The 22,977-nt window shown below is 32.2% G+C and overlaps 1 protein-coding gene across 1 annotated transcript in view; it reads left to right on the top strand.

Annotated features, from left to right (window-relative positions):
- The window catches only part of EYS (eyes shut homolog), a 1,462,097-nt gene that overhangs the window by 354,849 nt on the left and 1,084,271 nt on the right, over nucleotides 1-22,977 (top strand). The window contains 1 exon segment of the mRNA XM_069488330.1: nucleotides 3,941-4,054. Within this exon segment, the coding sequence (XP_069344431.1) occupies nucleotides 3,941-4,054 (114 nt within the window).

Raw genomic sequence — 22,977 nt, 5'->3', positions numbered from 1 at the left:
ACATTCTATAAAAAAGACATCTGCACTCAAATGTTTATAGCAGCACAATTCACAATATCAAAGATGTGGAAACAACCCAAGTGCCCATCAACACATAAGTGGATTAATAAAATGTGGTATATGTATATCATGAAGTACTACTACTCAAGCATAAAAAATGATGAACTAACAACTTTTGTATTATCCTGGGTGGAGTTGGAGCCCATTCTTTTAAGTGAAGTAACTTAAGAATGGATAAACAAGCACTACATTTACTCAGCATTAAATTGGTACTAATTGATCAACACTTACATGCACACATGGAAGTAACATTCATTGGGTGTGGGGCAGGTGGGAGGAGGGAGAAGGAGATGGGTAAATTCACACCTGATGGGTGTGGTGCATGTTGTCTGGGGGATGGGCAGGCTTGTAGCTCGGACTCTGGTGGTACAAAGGCAATTTATGTGACCAAAGCACTTGAACCCCCATAATATTCTGGAAAAAAAATGATTCCAGTATGTCAAAATGTATACTGAGCTAAAAAAGTGTTTACATAGAAGTGCATAGTTTTCAATGCTTATATTACAAAGAAATACCTAAATTCAATAATCTAAGTTTGAACCTCAAGAAGCTTGAAAAATAAAAGCAATTCAAATCCAAAGTAAGTGAAAGAGGGAAACAACAAAGACCAAATTAGAACTCAGTAAAGTAGAAAACAGAAAATAATAGTTGGTTTTTTGAAAAGACCAGCAAAATTGATATAATTTTAGCTAGACTTACTAAAAAACAGAGAGAGGACACACATTATCAAAAGCAGGAATGAAAGAGGAAACATCTTACAGCACTACAGAAATTTTAAAATGTCATAAGGGAATATTATGATGATTTGTGCCAACAAATTAGACTGCATAGAAGGAATATAAAAATTCTTAAAAGGACATAAGTTACAAAAATTTGAGAACAAATAACAGAAATTGAATTAAAATTAAATAATTACCCACAAGAAAAGCAAGGGTTCATATAGCTGTACTCATATATTTTATCAAATATTTAAAGAGAAAATAACGTCAACCCTACACAGACTCTTTCCACAAAGGAAGAGAGACGGAACATTTTCCATTTAATTCTATGAAACCACTATTACCTAGAAAGCAAAGCCAGGCAAAGACATCACAATAAATTAATTAATTCAATAAACTGATGTTTCTAACTTCAAAGGGTGATAGATATAACCCTCTCTACCCCTTAAACTAGAGGAATATGGAATATAGGTTAACCTTAATGATTTATTAACATTAATGATATTTACCACAAATATTTGAAAATTCTTTTTAGTTTTTCTTTATTGCTTCATCTGTAAAATCGAAATGTAAATATTTAATAACAATGAGAAAAATAAATTGTAATACATGCCAGTAGAAATATACTGATGGAAATATACTCAGGTTGATTTAATGAGACATTGATTTATTAATAATTTACAGATTATTAAAACAATGTTACCTGTAGAAGTCTCTAGAATCAGATTTGGAAAACTGATATAAACAAGGGAGGCGAGGCAGCAGATGAGAACATACCAGATATTATGTCACACTAATAGTGGGGGAAGGATGCCCCTGACAATAGATAACACCATGGCAGTTCTGTCATGGAGACCCTCAAAACTTGGTATGGTTGCCCTGATACTCTCACCTCCAGGAAAAAATTAATTCTACTCTATCTACCAGCTTCATTTCAAATTCCACAGTGGGACCATCAGATTAACCAACTTGTGACTGCATACCCTCATTTCATAATACTTGAGACTAGGAAAGAAAATAACTTGTATTTTTACCTTCTGTATTGAAAGGTGGGCTTTATCATTCAGCAAAGAGTCAGTAAGTAGATAATTCTCCATATATAAAAGGGAGTTCAGATGATGAGTAATGCAAGTAAACAAAAGACGAATTCCACTATGTGTTCTTTCCTTAAGCAATTACTAAAATCATATCACTGTTTTTGTCTTAAGTAATGTCTAAAATAATTTGTGAATATGAGAAGTAATTTTACATTAATTTAATGAAACAGGAGCTGAGAGTTGCTTTTTTTTTAAATGAATTTTGGATGATACCCAATGTGTATAACATGCAGTTTTTAAAGAAAAGGCATCAAGGAAAATTAATTTTGTTAACACTATAAAGTCTTGTATAAACAATGTGTTTTAAGGAAACAGTGAAAATTTGAACTCTCCTTGGTTCCTCAAGGTAAGAGTAAAGCCACTATTGTCACATCAAAATAAAAGCCAAAAGAATAAAGATCTATTTCATAGCATTAGGCAATGTGTTGATTTTTTGCAGGTAATTGATAATTTCATGTGCTGAAAATCATATTAGACTTAGTTGAATGATACATCAGTGACACATTAATGAAGTGAATTTTTTGCATTTTCTAAGTAATAACTGTGAGATTGAGGTAGATGGATGTCTAAGTGATCTCTGTACAAATGGTGGTGCTTGTGTTGCTCTTCATAACACCTATAGCTGCCTACGTCAGAATAGATTTCAAAGCACTCATGCATGCTGACCAAAACTATGATCGCTGAAGGTTAATTGAGATGAAAGCAACTCTTTATTTTTAGAAGATACAATTAATCTCATGGACATGCATATTAATTTTTTCCATGACAATATTTGAATATGTAAATTGTGCTTAGATTATTTTATTGTATATTTACATTGTCAAAGAAATAAATATATTTAGTGTACAATGCACATTTTTGCTCTTGTAAATGAACCAGGGTTTATAATTGTGCCATTTGGTTCTCACAAAGTTGAGCCCTAAGGAAAATGATCAAATAAATATACTTAAGTTTTAGAAAGCATTCATTCACTCACATAATTATTTTTAATTTTTACTTTGTTCTTTAGCTTAACTTGATGTTCTAATATCAGATTTTCATGGAATTATTCATACTTCATTTTGTTGATGATAATAGTAACATTTTCTATTTAGTTAACTATGCTCGTTCCTGTTTAGATTCACATTATGTATTTTTTCTTCTGCCCAGATTCATGCCATTGTTTTAGAGAATTTATTTTAAGAATAAAAGGAATATTTCTATTCACATAATTTGTGAATAATTTGCATTATGTCAATGTCAATTTTTCTATACTTGTTACAAATTGGTAAGAAAATTAGCTGTCATAAATCATAAGAATCAATTCAGTGTCAGTTTAGGCAATATTTTTCAACTCTTAGGAAATTAACAAACAATCTAAGTTTTGTAATATGAAAGGTCAGCTTTAGCAACACAAGTTGTAGGTCAAGCATGAATGGAAAATCTAACTGTAGAACTAGTTAAAAAGAAAATGCTAAAACTATATAGTTAATGGACTTTTCTATTTTCTTTTCTTTTCATATAGGCTTACTTTGTGAAATTAATAAAAAAAAATGTGATTCATCACGCTGGCTCTATAACACTATTATCTTCAGAGCTCATGGGTAGATTCAAATGTGTCTGTCTCCCTGGTTTTATTGGGAAAGAGCATTTAACAACTGTGCCTTGTAAAGAACATTTAGCCCTTGGGGACATACATTCAGATGTTATTGATTCACCAGTATTTTCTTTCTGTTCGTTTTATATTTCCCTTAGCCTAATATTTGATTTGCATCTCAATAACCTGAAACATCTACACCATTTCTACGCTCCCAAGCAGAAGATAAATTAGTTCACATCTAAGCAGACTTAGAATGCCTACAAACTCAGAGGAGATTAGTCTGCATTTAGTAACTCTAAAGTTATTGCAGTTTGTAGGTGAAATAAATGGGTTCTGACACAAATATATGTGGCATTCTTACCTGATGAATTTAGTTTGATATATCATCCTAAGTAGAGTAACAGTCTTTGGCAAAGCTAAGAATCGTAACCTGGCACTCGCTTGCCTTATTAAAACTTAACATCTTTTTTTATTATTTTTCAAAGGTACAAGATGTGAACCAGACACAGATGAGTGTGCTTCACATCCTTGCAAGAATGGAGCCACCTGCATTGACCAACCTGGTAATTACTTCTGCCAATGTGTGCCTCCATTTAAAGGTAACGAACATCCGAGGGAGAAGGAAGAGCAAACATAATTAACTTTAAAAAGCATTTCTGTCTCTTATTGAACTCATTTCAGTCTTCCAACAACATTATTAGTCCTTCATTTTCTTAAAGTCAGCTTCTAAAGTGACCAACCAATTATCCCTTAGGCAGAGACCACAGTGAAATGAGTTTTGTTTATATAACCACTAAAACAGTTGAATTTCTTATTTTTCTATTAGAAAGGTCACCAATGAAACACAATGATACAATTAAAAGCAAGTAAAGAACATATTACCAACTTATCATATTTGAAATATTTTTCCATATTATTTAATTTCTCATGAAATTGTCAAGGTTTTCTCTTTTTTGTTTCTAGTCATTTATTTATTTTTTAATGGAGCTATATTTAGCTCAACATATGATAAGCCATTAATTGGTGCTTTTTATTTTATCTCAACTTTGACAATAATTCTTTGGATTCAGTTAAGGAATTGTATTTTTTTCCCAAAGGCTATTAATAAATAAACCCATGCTTTGCCTTGGTTTCATATATAAGTATACGAGAATTATTGTGCAAGCAAGCTGGTGTATAGAAAGTCATTGGATACTTCCAGGAACTTTGATATCTTTTTCTAAGCCATGAAATTTGAAAACTGTTTGACCAAATATAATTGATTTAGATATTTTTAAATATTGTACATATTTACCTTAGAAAGTATCTTCTTATAATTACTTCTCAAAAAAATAAGATTACATGCCCCACTTTAAGTATTTTATAGCCATTTGAATTTATTAAGGTATAGTTTATTATGTGTTAAAGAAGATAAGAATATACCTACCTCCTTGAATTGAATGTAGATTAAATGAGAAATGTTATATAAATTCTACATTGTCCAAAATTAATAATTATCAAGTATTGTAATTTCAAATAATTTTCTAACATACATGTATTCTTCATATAATAGGAAATGTTTTATCACATTTGGGTAGATAAAATGTCAATACATATTTACATGATTGTGCATTTTTAAAGATATAAGGAATGGTCTAAGTAATCCTGATAAATAAAATATTAGACTTCATTTTAACAATGACAAAGTTCTTCCAGTGCCTAGATCTTGGTCTCTCAATCAAAAAAAATCAGGGCTCCTTGTAGATCTAGTTGATTCTGGGACTAGGGCATAGAATGTACCATGAAGAGTCTTGTAACACCAGAAAGTAAGAAAATACTCAAAAAACCAAACATGAGAACATGTCAAAGGGAGCCAACTGCAAGAGCTCCCAATGACCAAAGCTAGAACAATTTGAGCAACCAAATAAAGTATTGATTGTTACCCAAAATATAAAATAAATATCTATGAGTCTATTCTGATAAAAATTCTGCACATTGTTCTGTACAGAATAATTCCAAATAATTTATGGAAATACTTAGCTTGGGGAGGTGGAACATAACTCCCCATCCCTTAAATTCGGGCAGCACATAGCTACTGTCTTCCAATGAGTACTGCATGAAAACGAGGGCATGGAGGGTAGAGTAACTTTACAGTGGAGAAATGTGACAATATGATAATTACTACTTCAGCCAAGTGATCAAGGTTAACATCAACAGTAATAAGTCATGTTAATAACAAAACCTTTTTATATGAAGTGATGAAACATGTACTTTAATCCCTGTGGTCTTCCTCCTAAAAATACACTATCCCAGTAAAATTATCAGAAAAATCATCAGACAAATCTCACTTGAGAGACATTTTTTAAAAATACTTGATAAGAATTCCTCAAAATTATCCAGGTCATCAAAAATAAGGAAAGTCTGAGAAACTTTCAAAGCCAAGAGAAATCTAAGGAAACATGTGGTATCCTGGTTGGGATCTTGGAACAGAAAAATGACATTAGCTTAAAACTAATAAAATATAGATAATATAGAGACTTTGGTTAATAATAAAATATATCAATATTGGTTCTTTAGTTTTGACAAAGGTACCATAGTAACATAAGATGTTAACATAGAGGAAACTGATTTTAGAGTATACAGGATCTCTCTGTACTAGCTTGGCAACTATTCTAAGACTATTTAAAATAAAAGTTTAATTAAAAATAAACGATTGCAAATAAATGATTTCTGATTCAAATAATTTACATTAAAAGGCAACAGACTGCATAAAACATGAATAGTAATGTTAGGTAATCATAAATTTTTTTAACCTTTTACACTAAATATTTTAACCTATAAATTATAAGGAAGAAAAGAATTCTTTAGTAGCAATTATTTAGATTTGTACAACACATTAAAATGTTGAATAGAATTTCACATAAATAAAACAAGCAAAAAGCAAAAACAAAGTTAAGATATTATAAAATACATGTGCCTAATGTATATTTTCTGGTAATTGTGTTAAAAGGAAATTTATCCTATAGATACACTATGCTTTGTAAAAACACATTCCTGACAATTTCTAATTCAGTTTATATTTTTATACACCTTTCAGCTAGAAAATTGTCTTGTACAACAGAACCTAGCTATCAATTCATCTTTTTCTTTTGCTCCTGGGCACAAGCTTAATTATCTTACATATAGATGATACTGTGTAAGTGAATTCTGATCAATAGAAAACGAATAGAAGTTTTTAGGTTTCAGTCTGGTCCATAAAAATCTCACACAATCTTCCACTCCCTCTTTTCTTCTCCATTCCTGCTGGAAGGGAGATGCCTACAAATCTAGAGAAAAGCCAGAAGATGGAAGATTGGTCCCTTAATTCTTATTTAAAAAGATATGCGTGGACCAGGAACACCCCCCACTGTACTGAATAAGGAAAAAAACAAATAAATAAATTTTTTTTTACTATGTTAAACCACTGAGATTAAGGTGGTTTTCTCTTTAGAGTAACTAGCATTATTTACCCTAATAATTACCCTTTGTTTGCTAATAGGAAAGACTTCCTTGATTGTCTTGTTAGAATTCATTTTTAATATGCCATCAATACAGATATTTTTTGAAAAAAAATATATGTACAATCCAGTTATGGATTCAGTTTCCATGTAAAAGGTGAAAATAATTTCCTTTATGAAAATTTAGTAATTCTTTGTTTTTTGATTAAATTTGTTCTGAGCCTGTTAGCAATTTCATAATCTTTTTCCAAAAATAAAAATAAAAGGAATATACATAAAAAATAAAATTTCAGCACAAACACATTAAAATTATAAAATTAAATTAGTGGATGTTAGTTGAATAAGTAATTTGATGAAGTTCTTATTTGGAATTGTGTAGAAATGAGTTGTTAGCAAACTATGAAAGTGTGTTTCAAGAGAGAAAATCCAGGTTCTTCTCTGTTTTATACTTCTCACAAAATCACTACGCTCATTCATTTATGTGTTGTGGATGGCTGTTTCCGCCATAACTACAGAATATATATTCTGTTTGCTTGCAAACCCTGATGATTTACTATCTGGCCCTCCATAGAAAACATTTGCTGACCTCTGGTGTAGAAAATGCTCAAACAAGGACCTTTTTTTAAGCTAGTTGTGGCTTTCTGTTGATGTAATCTATGTTGTACCTAGTAGGTCTTTATTGGTACTAACACATATTTTCATAAAGTGATGTACATCATCTTCCTTTTTACAAGAAATAGATGGATCTACAACCTTGTACTAGATTAAAGTCATAATTTTTCCATTTTGAGTAAAATTTATGCCAGAAAAATAATACACAAATTTATAAATGTATGCATTTATGAATTTATTTTTGAAAATCTAAAGAATATGTACAGTCACTGTTTACTAAATATGTGAATTTGGAATATATGGTGTTTTTAGTGTTTTTTGAGAATTTACCCTAGTTCAAACATTTTGCCATTTGTAGAGGTTACGTTTCATTGCTAGTTATAACTTATTAAAACACATACTGGAGAAAGGAACTTATCCAAAGAGTGGATTGTGATTATATAGTTGATTTATAAAGAAAATAGAAAATAATTAGAAAAATCCTTGTGTAATTACTTCTGTAGAGCTGAATAATGCAGTGTTTTTATGCATGTTAGTTTTTAGTACTATAATTACAATCCTCCACAAATAGCATAGCTTTCACACACAGTGTTATTAATGCTATACATCGTTTTTGAAATCTGTAGGATCCTTTTGCTTCTTTTTTAAAAAGAACAAATAAATACAGAAAATAAATCCTTTAATATAATCCTTATCCTGTAAAGTGTTCATCCACTGCAGTTAACAAGTGGTTGGTTTTGATTTAATCTGGGCTCTCTTCCAAATTCTAAACTTACAAACTTAACCTAGCAAATAAACTTCGAATATGCATTTCTTTCAGAAGGCAGCAGGTTATTATTTTGTTTTCTATTTACTATAAACTGAATTTTTATTCATAAATGAGCATAAACTTTTAATATGTACAAAGAGGTTTTCAACTTTCCCTGATATAGCTAATTATTGTGATTTACCTAAAGAAAATTTCATGCTTTTTGTATAAGAAAGCAAGCTATGGACTGCATGTATGTCCTCCATGTTTGGATACCACAATTTTCTCTTTTTGATTAAAACAAGATATATAGAAGTCATTCCCAATGAACACTGTTGTCATGAACTTATTTTCATGGTCAATCTTTGCTTTCTGAGGTACCCTTTATTAAATTTCTTAATTCCCAACACTGCCAAAAATTAATTGTAGCATTAATTTGTATTACTAAGCAAAATGTGCTAAACAGGGTTTTTTATGTTTTCATGTGTGGAATGAACGAAAATAAATAATACCTCAAAGTATAAAATGTCTTTCTGCATATGAAATGAAAAGAAGAAGATTATTAAGCACATATGCACATGAACACACACAAATACACAAACACACCTGGGATTACTCATCGTTTCCCCTCCAAAAAATGAAACTGTGTACATGGACATGTTTTACAAATGCTAGTTATTACTATTTCCTTAAAAATATGATCAGTGCTAACCAGTAATGCAGTCCTTAACCAACTGATGATATTAAATTCTAAAATTAATGTCCATAAAATATAATGGAAGTAAAGTAGAAGATGACCACCTGTAATTCAAATTATCCTGACAGAATTGAGCCAGTAAATTGAGCCCTTCTTACCAGTGAAATACTTAAAGAGGCAAAGTCTATTTCAGAAGTTGGACAGTGTTCTTTTTTTTTCCTTTTTTTTTTTTCCTATATGCCACACAGAAAATAGACACTAGCTTGTCCCAGAGCACAGAGACCTTCTCATAAAATAAGAACTTGAAAGAAATAGCACTTCATATTAATACAGTTCTTTAAATAGGGTTCCAAAGCACACTTTACAAGGCCTGTACCAAATAGGAAATTGTCAACATCCTTGCTGCAGAAGTTGGACAGTTTTTTTAGTGGGCGGAGAAAACCACAGCGTTCAAATTGCCTATTACATCAGTGATACTTCGATCTATATAAAGTTAATGCTAGCCTCTACAGAAATGTGTGATTCAACTCTCTAATTCCATGAATTCATCTTTTTTAGATTCCACATAAAAGTGAGATCATGTGGTATGTGTCTTTTTGTGCCTGGCTTAATATGTCTTCCAGGTTCATCCAAGGGAAGATGTTGGTCAAAGGATACAAAATTTCAGTTAGACAGGAGAAATAAAGGCAAAATCCATTTTGCAACGCGGTGATTATAGTTAAAAACAATGTATTATATACTTGAAAATTGCTAAGAGAATGGATTTTAAGTGTTCTCACCATAAAAAAATGATAAATATGTGAGGTAATGCATATGTTAACTTGATCTAGCCATTTCGCAATATATACATATATCTAAATATGTTGTACACTATAAATGTAGTTTATATTTATATTTTGTCAATTAAAACAAAATATAAATTCAAACATAAATTCAAACATAAATTCAAAATTTTAAGGGTACATTTACTGGTAACTAAAGTCTTGATGACTTTATAATTCATAAAATAAAACATTTGCATATTGAATTTCATTAAATGAGTCCTGGGAGAAAACAATGTTGCATACATTATTGTTAAGGCAATGATCTTTGTAGTTCTATCATGCATAGGTGCTGAGAAATAAGTTGTTACACTTTTCTTCTAAAATATAAAAGTTTTCAGTACCTAATACAAAAAAGATAGGGCTTTGATGTAAATTATTGTTTGATGCTCAAGAATAAGTACTTAAATTAATAAGAATGTCATTTTGATAAAGCTACCTACGGACAAGTAAAATGAAAATACTGTTTGAGCAAATGTCTTATCTGTTAGAGCTTTAATGACAAGTGTCTCTAAATGTGTAGCAATTAAGATAAAAAAGCTGAAATGGTAATTAGCCATTAAACATGTTTGCAAAAGAAAGTAAACAAATAAGAAAGAAAACTCAGCAAAATAAAAACGCTTAAGTGTGTTGAAAGCCAGAATAATAATGCTGTTTTCTGGATAGGACACTCTGTTATAGGACCTTGTAATTAGAAAGCAGATTTAAATATATATTTTTAAGTGCTTGTGAAGTGAAAAAGACTAGAGTACAGACAATGTAGCAATTAGTTTTTCAGGCCTTCACAGGCCATGTCTCAGTCATTCTTGTGTTGAGCTACAATGGGAAGCTACAGAGGCTGTAATTAAATGTTTCAGTCTAGTCAGTATAAAGCTATGCTAAACATCCTTGGAGTACAAAATATTTTGGCTGGACTATACAGGCAATCATCTCTAATGTTTTGAAAATGTCTTAAAGTCAATTACAGATCAATTTAGTATATTAACAAAAAGTCAATTTGATTTAATTCATTTAATGAAAAGGACAACATGAGTATTATTTTGGAGGAGTGGTCAAATAAATTGGATGAACTATAAATTACTGAGTTCACAATGAGATATAAATTCAATAGAAAAAACTATTCATTAAATAGTTGATATTGATGATTTTGTCTCCCACTTGTTCTGTGTAGCAATTAAAATGGTTAACATGGAGTAAATATTGGTTTTACTAGCACTGTTGTGCTCACCTTCCTGGTCATTAAGTTTAGTTCAATATAAGAACTTACATGCTAAGACCATCTAGACAGTATGCATAAAGAAAATCTGAGTGGGAATTAAGAATATTTCTTTCCACCATTTATACACAGAATTAATTATTTCTGCTTCTTTTATTTATTTCTAAGTTTTTTTTATTTTAGAATTCGGAGCTATTTAATATCTCGAGCAAACATTTATGTAATTCTATAGTTTTAATGGCATTTCTTGTTAATGGTTCAGACCTATTTATCAGTTTGACATCCCTTCCCTTTTTTCTTCATAACGTATTGACTACTTCATTTGTGGGAGTGATTATATTTGACTACATTTTCTGTAAAAATAGCATACCAGGTAAAAAAAAATTATCATTGACCATAAATATGAACATATTATATTGAACATCTTATACAGTTTAATCAACAAACCATTGTGCAGCCAGTCCCGTCTGAGTAACCCAAATGTTCACAGAATGACAGATCTGGCAGATTTAGAGAAATACTTAACTTCAACCTACATTTTATATGAATCACATTTGATTTGCATTACCAACAGGAAATAATACACACTTGACACACATACAATGAGAGAAAATTATAATTAAGTTGAAAATCACAGAGAAGGATTGGTTTGCCATGAATTCATCATAATCTGAATGCTTTGCAAAATTAGAAAGGGATAACACACTATTGTTTTCTAAATTCTTACCTTTTTTAATTTTCAGTACACTACTTACCCTTGAATTTTGGTATTATTCAGTATCCTGTCCTCAACTTTTTACCTTTTCACTATATATGCTTTTCAGGCTGATCAAATCTATTCAAATGTGTCAACTACCTATTTCCCAGCATGTGGAAAATGGTCTTTTCCCTTCAAATTGAAAGAAGTATAAGTTGATGATTTCTAAATTGTCATGCATATCTTAGTACTATGAATGTTCCAGGAATAAATTTAAAGTAAAATAAAATAGGAATCAGAGGCAAAAGAAATCATGGGCACTCAAAAAGCTTGAAGATTTTCAATTTAGCTAAAAATTATTCTGAGTGTATGAGGCTGGAGTGTTAAGCAAAGTCTAAACCAGAAATGCCACCCAAGGAATACTAGGGGCAGTGGAAAGTCATTAATCTGGGAAAAATATAATCAAATGTACATTTTGCGAGATCACTTGGAATTGTAGAGTTTGATTTGTTTTTTTTTTTCTTTTTTCCTTTTTTAAAAAAATACATTTTATTGTGTATATTTGAGGTGTACAGCATGGTTTTATGGGATACATACAGACAGCAAAATGATTACTAGAGTCAAGCAGGTTAACGTAACTATCATCTCACTCAGTTACTTTTCTTGTGATGACAGCAGCTAAAATCTTATGGCATATTTGAAATAGAGAAAAAGTTAAGTGCTTACAGTAATCATGCTGTGGTCTAGAGTAGATGTACGGAAACAGGGCTGGAGGTCATTGGGTGAATTCAAAAGATGCTTAGGTAGCGGATGAATAGGTGAGGATTTTGTGATGTGTAAAGTGAGAAAAAGAAAAACCATGTTCAATTCCTAAAATTAATAAATGGATTATTGCTCCAGGGCCACAGGACTAGAAGCGACATATTTAATGAAGAGGGAGATCAGCAGAGCTTAGGGCACACTGAGTTTGTCAGATTGTAAATTATTAAAGTCAAAGTTTCCTTTAAGTAATCCTAATATGTGCATCTGAAGCATAAGAGAGTGTTCTAGAAGGAACATAGTTTTATAAAGCATCAGTGAAAAAGAAATATATATATAGAGAGAGAGAGAGAGAAAGAGTGAATGTGCAAGTTCTTTCCTCAGGTAGGTATTGAAAAACACTAACATATAAGGGATAGATAGAGAAAGGAACACACAATGAGAAGCAAAAGGAAAAGGCAAGAGAAGAGAGAGTGCCAATTAGGAAGAAATGATAAGAACGTGTTATGTAGTGTTGGGCAGCCCAGTAGGGTTTGATGTGAAAAACGGTCCAGAAAAAAATAGTAAATAAGTCTTGGTGACGTTCACCAGAAGAGTTTCAGTGGAGTTGTTGATGGTGGTGTAGGTGGGAGGATACATAGATGAAAGGAGAAAGGAGACAGTAAGCCAAACTTACTCCTTGAAAATCTTTGGCACGAAAGGAGAAAGGAGATATGTGGCCAACTGGGAGAAATGTGAGACAAAACAAAAATTTGTTTCATTGAAATGTTAAGTGGTTTAACAGATACATGACTGTCTTCCATTTGCCCTTTCAGATCTACTCTATGTTCAAGAAGCTAAACTACATGACCTATATTTCACATGCTTTCTTTTGATTTTGATTAGTGGGAGCCTTTGTATGAAAGAAGAAGAAAGGAGGAGGTCACAAAGATGTTTATTACCTCATTTTCCCTGGTTTCCACACAGCCTCTCTATCTCAGTTTCTAATACCAGCTCCCTTCACTCAATCCCTTCAGGCTGGATGGCAGAAAAGACCCATTCTTGTCCCTGGTGGCTTCAGTATACCCTGTTACACATTTGTATATAGTCCCATATTAAATTCTTCTCAAATTTCTGAGTTCAGTTGTGCCATTTCATGCCTGCCAGGATCTCACATCATACTTATCAATCTTAATGTGCTCATGAGATGACGTTAGTACACTAGTAGAGACTAAATCTATAGGAAGCAGAGAATATAATTAACAGAGGGCAATGACATATGGTAAGATGGAAATCTAGAAATCTGATGGTAGCATTAGCTTTAGAAAAAGAAGAGAGACAGATCTGTCATTATTTAAAAAGAAATTAACCAAGTAAAAGAATGGATGAAGACAAAGGTAAGACTAGAGTTTTTTGGCAGGAATTTGGGGGAGTGATTATCTGATGGAATCTGTCTTCTCTGGAATTTGGAGGTATGGCTATTTTCTGTGAGTGATAAGAAAAGTAACAGGATTAATAATTCAGGGAAAATATAAAATATTTCACATTTAAATGAATATACATTTCCTGAATGTTGATGATAGCATTGATATTCCTTGAAAATGATTCTTTAACCACATAGTTCTATAGAAGCTGCTACTTTGACTAGAGTTACATCTACACTAAACCAGAGTAGAGATTATTCTTGGGATTTAGAATGAAGAATTTGAGAAAATGTTGCTCAGATTGTGTTTCTCATTTAAAATATAAATGTGAGTCCACAACTACCAATTATTTAATTTGAGAGAAAAAACAGTTTGTAGAAGGATAGAGAGAATCAGAAAGATATAAGGAAAGCTGCAAAAAGGCAGAAAAACAGATATGGCAGAGTTTTAGTCCCTAATGTACCTGGGTCAACTGCACTTTGACTACTTTCATGGTTTGCTATTTGAGTCAGTAAATTTCTCATTGTACCATTGTTTATTGTACTGGGGTTCTGTCGAAGTTTTATTTATAAAAATTTTGGCAGTATAGAAGTCTAGTTTATAAATTTCTTGACATCAGTCTTCAGATTTGTGTGATTTTTTTTTTTTACATCAGTGCTTAGTACCCTAAGAGGAGGCAAATAGAATAAAAGAGTTGAGGTAGTCCAGAATTGAAGAAATAAAGAGAAAATGATAGGTTCTTTGTGTCAGTGAATAAAACAGGAAATTCAGTCCTAGCTCTTGACCCTGAAAGTTTTAGTGGTATGGAAAAAAGGATTGTTTAAGAGGGCTGAAAGGAATATGATACAATTACAATGAAGCAGGTTTTAATCAGGCAATAATGTATGTTCAGTAAATAATTTAAGGAGGGCTATTAATTGTGAAAGGGATATTTGGGCTGCTATAACAAAAATTCCATAGACTAGTTCACTTACAAACAACAGGAATTTATTTCTCATTGTGCTGGAAGCTGGGAAGTTGAAAATTAAGGTGCCAGAAGATTCAGTGTCTGGTGAGGGCCGGCTTCCTCACATATGGCCATCTTCTCACTGTAACTGCAAATGCCAGAAGAGATGAGGGAGCTCTCTGTAGTCTCTTTTATAAGGACATGAATCCCTTATAAACCTTAGAAATCTCATTCATGAGGTTTCCCAGAACACGATGTAATCACACTCCAAAGGCCTCAACTCCAAATATCCTCACATTGGGGATTAGGTTTCAATATATATAGATTTGGGAAGAGAGTGTCACAAACATTCAGACTATAGCAAAACACAATGGCAATACATAACCCTGTAATAATATGCTGAAATAAAAAGAAAATTGAAAAAATAAAATAGTATTACAAAAATGACACAATGACAAGTTTTGATAAGATAATAGCACCAGGAGATCGAGTCAAGAGAGAAAAAGTATAGAGTAAAACAGAAATAAATAGAAAAAATTGCATTTTTTTTTTTTTTTTTTTTTTTTTTTTTTTGAGACAGAGTCTCACTCTGTTGCCCAGGCTAGAGTGAGTGCCGTGGCGTCAGCCTAGCTCACAGCAACCTCAAACTCCTGGGCTCAAGCAATCCTCCTGCCTCAGCCTCCCGAGTAGCTGGGACTACAGGCATGCACCACCATGCCCGGCTAATTTTTTCTATATATATATTTAGCTGTCTCTATAATTTCTTTCTATTTTTAGTAGAGATGGGGTCTCACTCTTGCTCAGGCTGGTCTCGAACTCCTGAGCTCAAATGATCCGCCCACCTCGGCCTCCCAGAGTGCTAGGATTACAGGCGTGAGCCACCGCGCCCGGCCGAAAAAATTGCATTTTGACAAAGGTCAGCGTTTTCAGATATCTGAGATATTGTGGACTTTAAAAGGCAAATATTAATCCTGGAGACTTCTAGTAATGATGGAATACCATATAGACAAGCTGTTCCTCAGAAGACAATTGTAAACTCTTAACAAATTATAAAAACAATTATTTAAAGGCACTAAAGAGTTACCAGAAGCAGGCAGAAATTAAAAAGGAGTCAAATCTCAAGTTTCTCAGTGAAAGCAACCACTGAAAGTATGAAGAGCTGAGCAGATGCAGCTTCTTCCAAACACAGTGATGTAGAACTTGGAGTTTGAGTTCAGCTGTCTTAACTTCTTACTATAATAAATAACATTATTACTTCAAGGAAGAAAACAAAATCCAGAGATAATACAACATATCAGCACAATGTCAAGAATACAATTAACTATTACCAGAGAGACTTTATCCTCAGCATACTTTCACTGTGGTAATACTGCTAGAAGAAAACAGGAGAAAATCTCCATGACAGTGGATTAGACAACATTTTTTTTTGGAGGGGGGCTATGACCTTGAAAGTACAGGCAATAAAGCAAAATAAGACAAATGGTCTAGTATCAAACTAAAAAGCTTCTGCATAGCAAAGGAAACAATTAACAAAATGAAGAGACAACCCACAGAAGAAAAGAAAACATACATCTGATAAGGGGTTAATATCTAAAATATATAAGGAATTTAAATAGCTTCATAGCAAGAAAATCATTAACTCAAATAAAAAATGAGAAAAGTACCTAAACAGACATTTCTCAAAAGCAGACATACAAATTGCAAACAGGTACATGAAATATGCTCAGCATCACTAATCATTAGGGAAATGCAAATTATAAACAGATATCACCTCACTCTTGTTAGAATGGCTTTTCTGAAAAAGACAAAAGATAAGAGTTATCAAGATGCAGAGAAAAGGGAACTCTTGAGCAGAAATGTAAATTAGTATAGCCATTATAAAAAAAAAATTGTAGAGAGTTGCCTCAAAAAACTAAAAATAGAGCTACTATATGACCCAATAGTCCTATGTCTGGGTATATATCCAAAGGAATTGACATCACTATGTCAAAGGTGTATCTGCCCTCCCACATCATTGCAGCATTATTCACAATAGTGAAGATATGGCATCAACATAAATGTCTATCAATGGAAGAATTAATAAAAAAATGTATATATACACAATACAATACTATTCATCCTTAAAAAAGAAGGAAATCTTGTTATTTGCAAGAACATGGATGAAACTGGAGAACATTATGCTAAATGCACAAAAAAATAAAAAATACTGCATAATCTCACTTATATGTGGGATCTAAAAAAGTTGAACTCAGTAGAGAATAGAATGATGGTTACCCAAGGCTAGGATAGTGGGGCAAGGGAATAAAGAATTGATGATCAAAGCTTTGGAAAGGTAGGGTAAGAGACATAAATTTTGAGATCTATTGCACAGCAAGATAATATAGTCAGTAATAAAGTACTGTATATTTCAAATTTCTCATAAAAAATGGTAAGTGAAATAAAGATATGGTAATTAGCTCAATTTCATCACTCCACCTTGTATACATGTATCAAAACCTTGTAATGTATACAATTATTTGACAATAATGTTAATAAAAATTAAATAAAAAATATCTAAATTTTCAGGCCACCTTGGTCCTATAGAATCACAATCTGAATTTTAGCAATATCCTCAGGTAATTTAATGCCCATTCAAGTTTGTGAAGCCATAGCTGAGGCCAGTGCTTCTCAACAGACATATGTCAGCCAAATGTGTAACTTGAAAATGTCTTATAAACATATGTGAAAATAATTTTAATTATATATTAAACTCAAAAAATATGAAAGGAAGTTCTTCATTCATTGCCCTAAAAGAGAAATAGCACCAAGTGAAAAAGTAAATCTATAGGAAGATATGAAGGCCTTGAAAAAGAAAAATGCATAGGCAAATAATATATAATATAGACTATATTACAGAATATATAAATTTTCCATCTCTGAATTTCTTTAAAACACATGCAACTGTTTAAAGCAAACTTTATAAATCTGAATTGTGAGATGTATAAATAACATGACTAGGTACAATATATATGACAACAGTAGTACAGAAGTGGGGTGGATGAGAGGTGGGAGGGGGAGGAGGGAAAGGATAAATTCACACCCAGCGGATACAAGGCATGCTGCCTTGGTGATGGGCAGACTCAAACTAGATAGCAGAGTTGCACAGCAGAAGCTTGCTGGGCCCATAACTTTGACTCAAACTGCACAAAAGCAAATCATGTAACCAAAACGTTTGTACCCCTGTTATATTCTGAAATTATTTTTAAAAAATTTAATCTTGGAAATAATTACATTAAATGTCAATAATTTTTTTTAAAAAATTCAACTGAAATACAGACTGTCCAACTCAGTAACAAAGCAAGACCCAACTTTACTCAGTCTATAAGAAATGCAAAGAGATGCATAAGTTGTAAAAAAGATAAAGATATACTATTCAAAAAGAAAGCATAAAGATGTGATGGATCTATATTCGTGTTAGACAAATAGATTGCATACCAGAAGTAAAAAATGAGTATCATGATAATAAAAGAGTCAGTTCATCAGTAACCACACTCAACAAGATGTGGAACAGCAGAAATACCCAGTCAACATACAGATTTATGAGAACTAATAGGTTGTTGAGAAAGTCTCTGTGTGTCAGTTGTTTATTATGCAGATAAAAATAATTGAAACAGAAATTAGCACCTAGAAGTGAGGTTGTATAATAACTAAAACCTAGTATTTGTGGCATTGGGACTATTTTGGAAAGAGACTATAAGGACAGTGAGGCCATTTTATTAATGTCTGGGGAAAAACAATAAAGAAATTGTTATTGAGACTGGAGAGGTGGGAACCACATTATATATTGACCAAATACTGGTAAAACTATTGTGTGTATCAATGTAGAAGATAGAAAATATACAGAATGACCTTTTTGACTAGGCAAAAAAGATTTCAGGGCAAAATATGTAAATTACCAAATAGCTTCATTTACTGGCCTATGATAAAATAAGAAAGAAAAGAGATAATGATGTTATGTTTTCAACCAAAATTTAGAAAACATATTTTTAACACAGGAGTACTATGTTGAAAAATAAATATGATTCTTATTTTCAGACTTCCAGCTGGTAAAAAATTTTCAAAATAGACTCAGAGCCATGATTAAATCCAGGATCTTACCAGTAAAACTGGGGTTCAGGTCAAGGTCAAGGGTGCATGGTTTTTAAACCTTTTGTTAAGACGATAGAATGATTTAAGACAGAAGCATGTAGATCTCAGGTAAACAAAAATGTTTCTAAAAACCTGAAGGGACATGTTATAATTCTCACCTCAAGATAGACAGGACATAATTCAAAGAGATTTGTGGGTCTGGCAAGAAGCTGGCTAAGAAAATTACCCAGCTACAACAGGAACCATTACATACGGCTTGCAGAGCAGGGGTCACAGGAGTACTATGGACCAGTCTCTGCTATGTACTTTCCGTCCTCGCCCCTCCTTTTAGCATGTGTATCCACTGCAATATTCCGTTCCTGTCTAGCTCTGTATATTGGGAATATGGATGAGCAGACAACTTGTCTGAATTAAAAAAAAAACTATACCCAAAAGCTAAAAAGAGAAACAATAATCAGGTAGTGTCATCTACATCTGGATTTAATCTAAACAGTGATATCCAACATTTTAAACTAATGCCAATGTGATAAGACATTTGTGGGTGAAAAGAGTGTAATTTGCACATTAAGCATGTGAGTTATAGTGGCCAGAGGTTGATCTGTGGTACATGATACCTAAAAATGAGAACCAATTATCCCTCTTGTTCAGCCATGGTTGGCTAGACACCCTTCTGTCCATGTTGTTCTCCAAATGACTATCATAGGCCTCCTCACAACATCGTAGACTAAGGGCAATCAATGTTTTAGAGGAGTGGTTCTAAACTAGAGAAGATTTTTGTTCCCCAGAGGATATTTGGCAAAGTCTAGAGACATTTTTGGTTCTTATGACCAGGAGTATGAAAGGCACATCTAGTAGGTATGCCATGTGTAGAATTGTGCCCTCAAAAAATTCACATGTTGTTGTACTAACCCCAAGTTAGTTTCTCAGAAGATGAGTATTTTTGTAAGTAGTTTCATTTCAGATAGACTTACTTAGTTAAGATGAAGTTTTACTTGGTTAGGATAGGCCCCTAATCCAGTATGTCTGGTATCCTTATCAAAAGGGAAAATTTAGGCACAGACACACACTGAGGGAGAATGCCATGTGAAGGAAGATGAAAGAAGAGATTGGGTTGATATTTCTACAAATACGGAACACCAAAGATATCCAGAAAAACACTAGAAGCTGGCGGAGAGTCGTGGAATAGATTCTTTCTCATGTTCCTCAGAAGGAACCAATCCTTCCAAGACCTTGATCTTGGACTTCTAACCTCTAGAACTGTGAAAGAATAAATTCCTGTTGTTTTAACTACTAGTTTGTGATGCAGACCTAGCAAATGAATACAACATATAGAGGTCAAGGTTACTGTATACACTTTACAATGAATAAGAAAGTTGCAAACAACAAAAAAGTAACTGGTAACAATGTCATTAGTGCTGAGGTTAAGAGCTTGCTCTAGGGCAAGCATTTCAAGAGAAATAAATTAGAAAGTGCCAGTCTCTTAAGATCCATAGTCCGAAATTGCCAAAGTAACACTTTTGCAAGATTCTATCACACAAACATTTCAGATGTAAAATATATATACTCTCTGCTAAGACACTAAGAGTCTTTCTCTATCATAGCATTAGGCTTAAGTTGAAATTAGAAAATAAATAAAACTTTCTAAAAATACTTTTTACAAAACCTGCAAAAACATAGAATACTTAAAGTTAATATTTTTAAAAATAGGAAAAGGAAAGTATTTATGCAGAAAACTACAAAACAGTAATGAAGGAAATTAAAGAAGATACATAAGATGGAAAAATGTAACCTGACCATATATTGGAAGAATTACTATGGTTAAGGTGATTCATAGATTCAATGTAATCCCTGTTATAATGCAAATAGAGGTCATTAAAAAATTGATGAATTGGTTTAAACTATGGAAATATATAAGCCTATAATGACAAAAGTAATCTACTGAAATAAAAAACAAGCCTCGAGAAATTATACTATCTGACTTCATAACTTAATCTCAAGAAAGTTATGTTATTGGCCAAAAACAGACAATTCGATCAATGAAAATAGAAAATTTTAGAAATAGAACCACATATACAATTAATTTATTTTCAACAAACTATCCAAAGCACTAATAGGAAAATAAAAGTTTTTTTTTTTTTTTAAACATGATAATAGAAGAAGTGGATATTCTCATGAGAAAAATGAAATTGACTTCTACTTCACACCATACACAAAGACATTAATTTTAGATGATCATTAATCATTATGTAAAAGCTAAAACTATAAAGCTTTAAGGAGAAAATGTAGGAGAAGCTCTTTGTGACCTAGCAGGATGCTTTTTTTATTAGAAAATGTAAAGAGATCAAAAGAAAAAATGACAATTTATACTAATCAAATTTAAATTTTTGCTCACCAAAGATACCATTAAGAAAATAAATAGATAAGCATATACAAACACATGTCTAATAAAATATATGTAAACACATATCTAACAAAGGAATCAAGGTGGAATGTACATAAAGCACCTAGAATTCAATAAAATAAAGCAAAACACTAAAAATAATGTGCATGTCCTTGATTTCCTTCCTTTGTTTGATTGCTCTGGCTATGACTTCCAGCACTATGTTGAATAGAATTGGTGATAAAGGGTAACTTTGTCTCATTCCAGTTCTAAGTGTAAATGCTTTCAATTTTGACCCATTCAGTATGATGTTTCTGTGGGTTTGTCATCTATGGCTTGTATCATTTTTAGGCAAATCCCATCTATGCCTATTTTGTTAAGCGTTCGTATGATAAAAGGGTGCGGAATATTGTCGAATGCTTTTTTTCTGTCTATTGAAAGGATCATATGGTCTTTATTTTTACCTCTATTTATGTGCTGAGTTACATTTGTAGATTTGTGTACATTGAACCATCCCTACATCTCTGGGATGAAGCCCACTTGGTCGTGATGGATTATTTTTTTTTTGATGAACACCTGAATTCAGTTTGCTAGGATTTTCTTGAGAATTTTTGCATTATATTCATAAGGGATATTGATCTATAGTTTTCTTTTTTGGTTGCATCCTTTCCTGGTTTTGGTATCAGGCTGCTGTTGGCTTCCTAAAATGTGTTGGTGAGGATTCCTTCCTTCTTGGTGTTGTGGAATAATTTCTGCAGAATAGACACCAGCACCTCTTTGTAGGTCTGTTAAAATTCAGGCATGAAACCTTCTGGTCCAGGACTTTTCTTTTTAGGAAGGTTTTTGTTGCTGCTTCAATTTCAGTACTTGATATTGGGCTGTTCAGGAATTCTATTTCTTCCTGATTGAGCCTAGGGAGTCTGTGTGTTTCTAAGAATTATCCATTTCCTCCACATTTTCAGGTTTACGTGCATGGAGGTTTTTATAATATTCATAGATTATATTTTGTATTTCTGTGGTATCAGTTGTAATTTTTCCTTTTTCATTCCTCATTGAGCTTATTGGAGTTCTTTCTTTTCTGCTTCTTGTTCATCTAGCAAAAGGAATGCCAATTTTGTTTACTTTTTCAAAGAACCAACTTTTGTTTTATTAATCTTATGTATACTCTTTTGTTATTGATTTTATTTAGCTCTGCTTTGATATTTGTTATTTCTTTTCTTCTGCTAGGTTTGAGGTTGGCATCCATATGGGAGCAGAAGAGGTCAAACTATTGCTTTTTGCTAATGATATGGTCTTATATCTAAAAAACCTAAAAGATTCTGCCATGAGACTACTGGAATTGATAAATCCAGCAAAGTCTCAGGTTACAAAATCATTGTACAGAAATCACTGTGCACTATCTGGGAAATGGACATGCTTGAAGCTCTGACTCGGGTGGAGAAAAGGCAATATATGTAACCTAAACATTTGTACCCCCATAATATGCTGAAATAAAAAATTAAAAATAATTTTTAAAAAGTAAAAAGCAAAAATGAATAAATAAATAAAAACATGCAAATACCTGGAACCACCATTCACAATGAAAGAAAGCAAATAAAAAAATCTTATGATTATTAATCATCAGGGAACAGCAAAACAA

The sequence above is a fragment of the Eulemur rufifrons genome, chromosome 15 (genome assembly GCF_041146395.1).
Source record: "Eulemur rufifrons isolate Redbay chromosome 15, OSU_ERuf_1, whole genome shotgun sequence".
Lineage (NCBI taxonomy): Eukaryota > Metazoa > Chordata > Mammalia > Primates > Lemuridae > Eulemur > Eulemur rufifrons.
The sequence above is the reverse complement of the archived record's forward strand: the minus strand, read 5'-3'. Positions and strand labels throughout refer to the sequence as shown.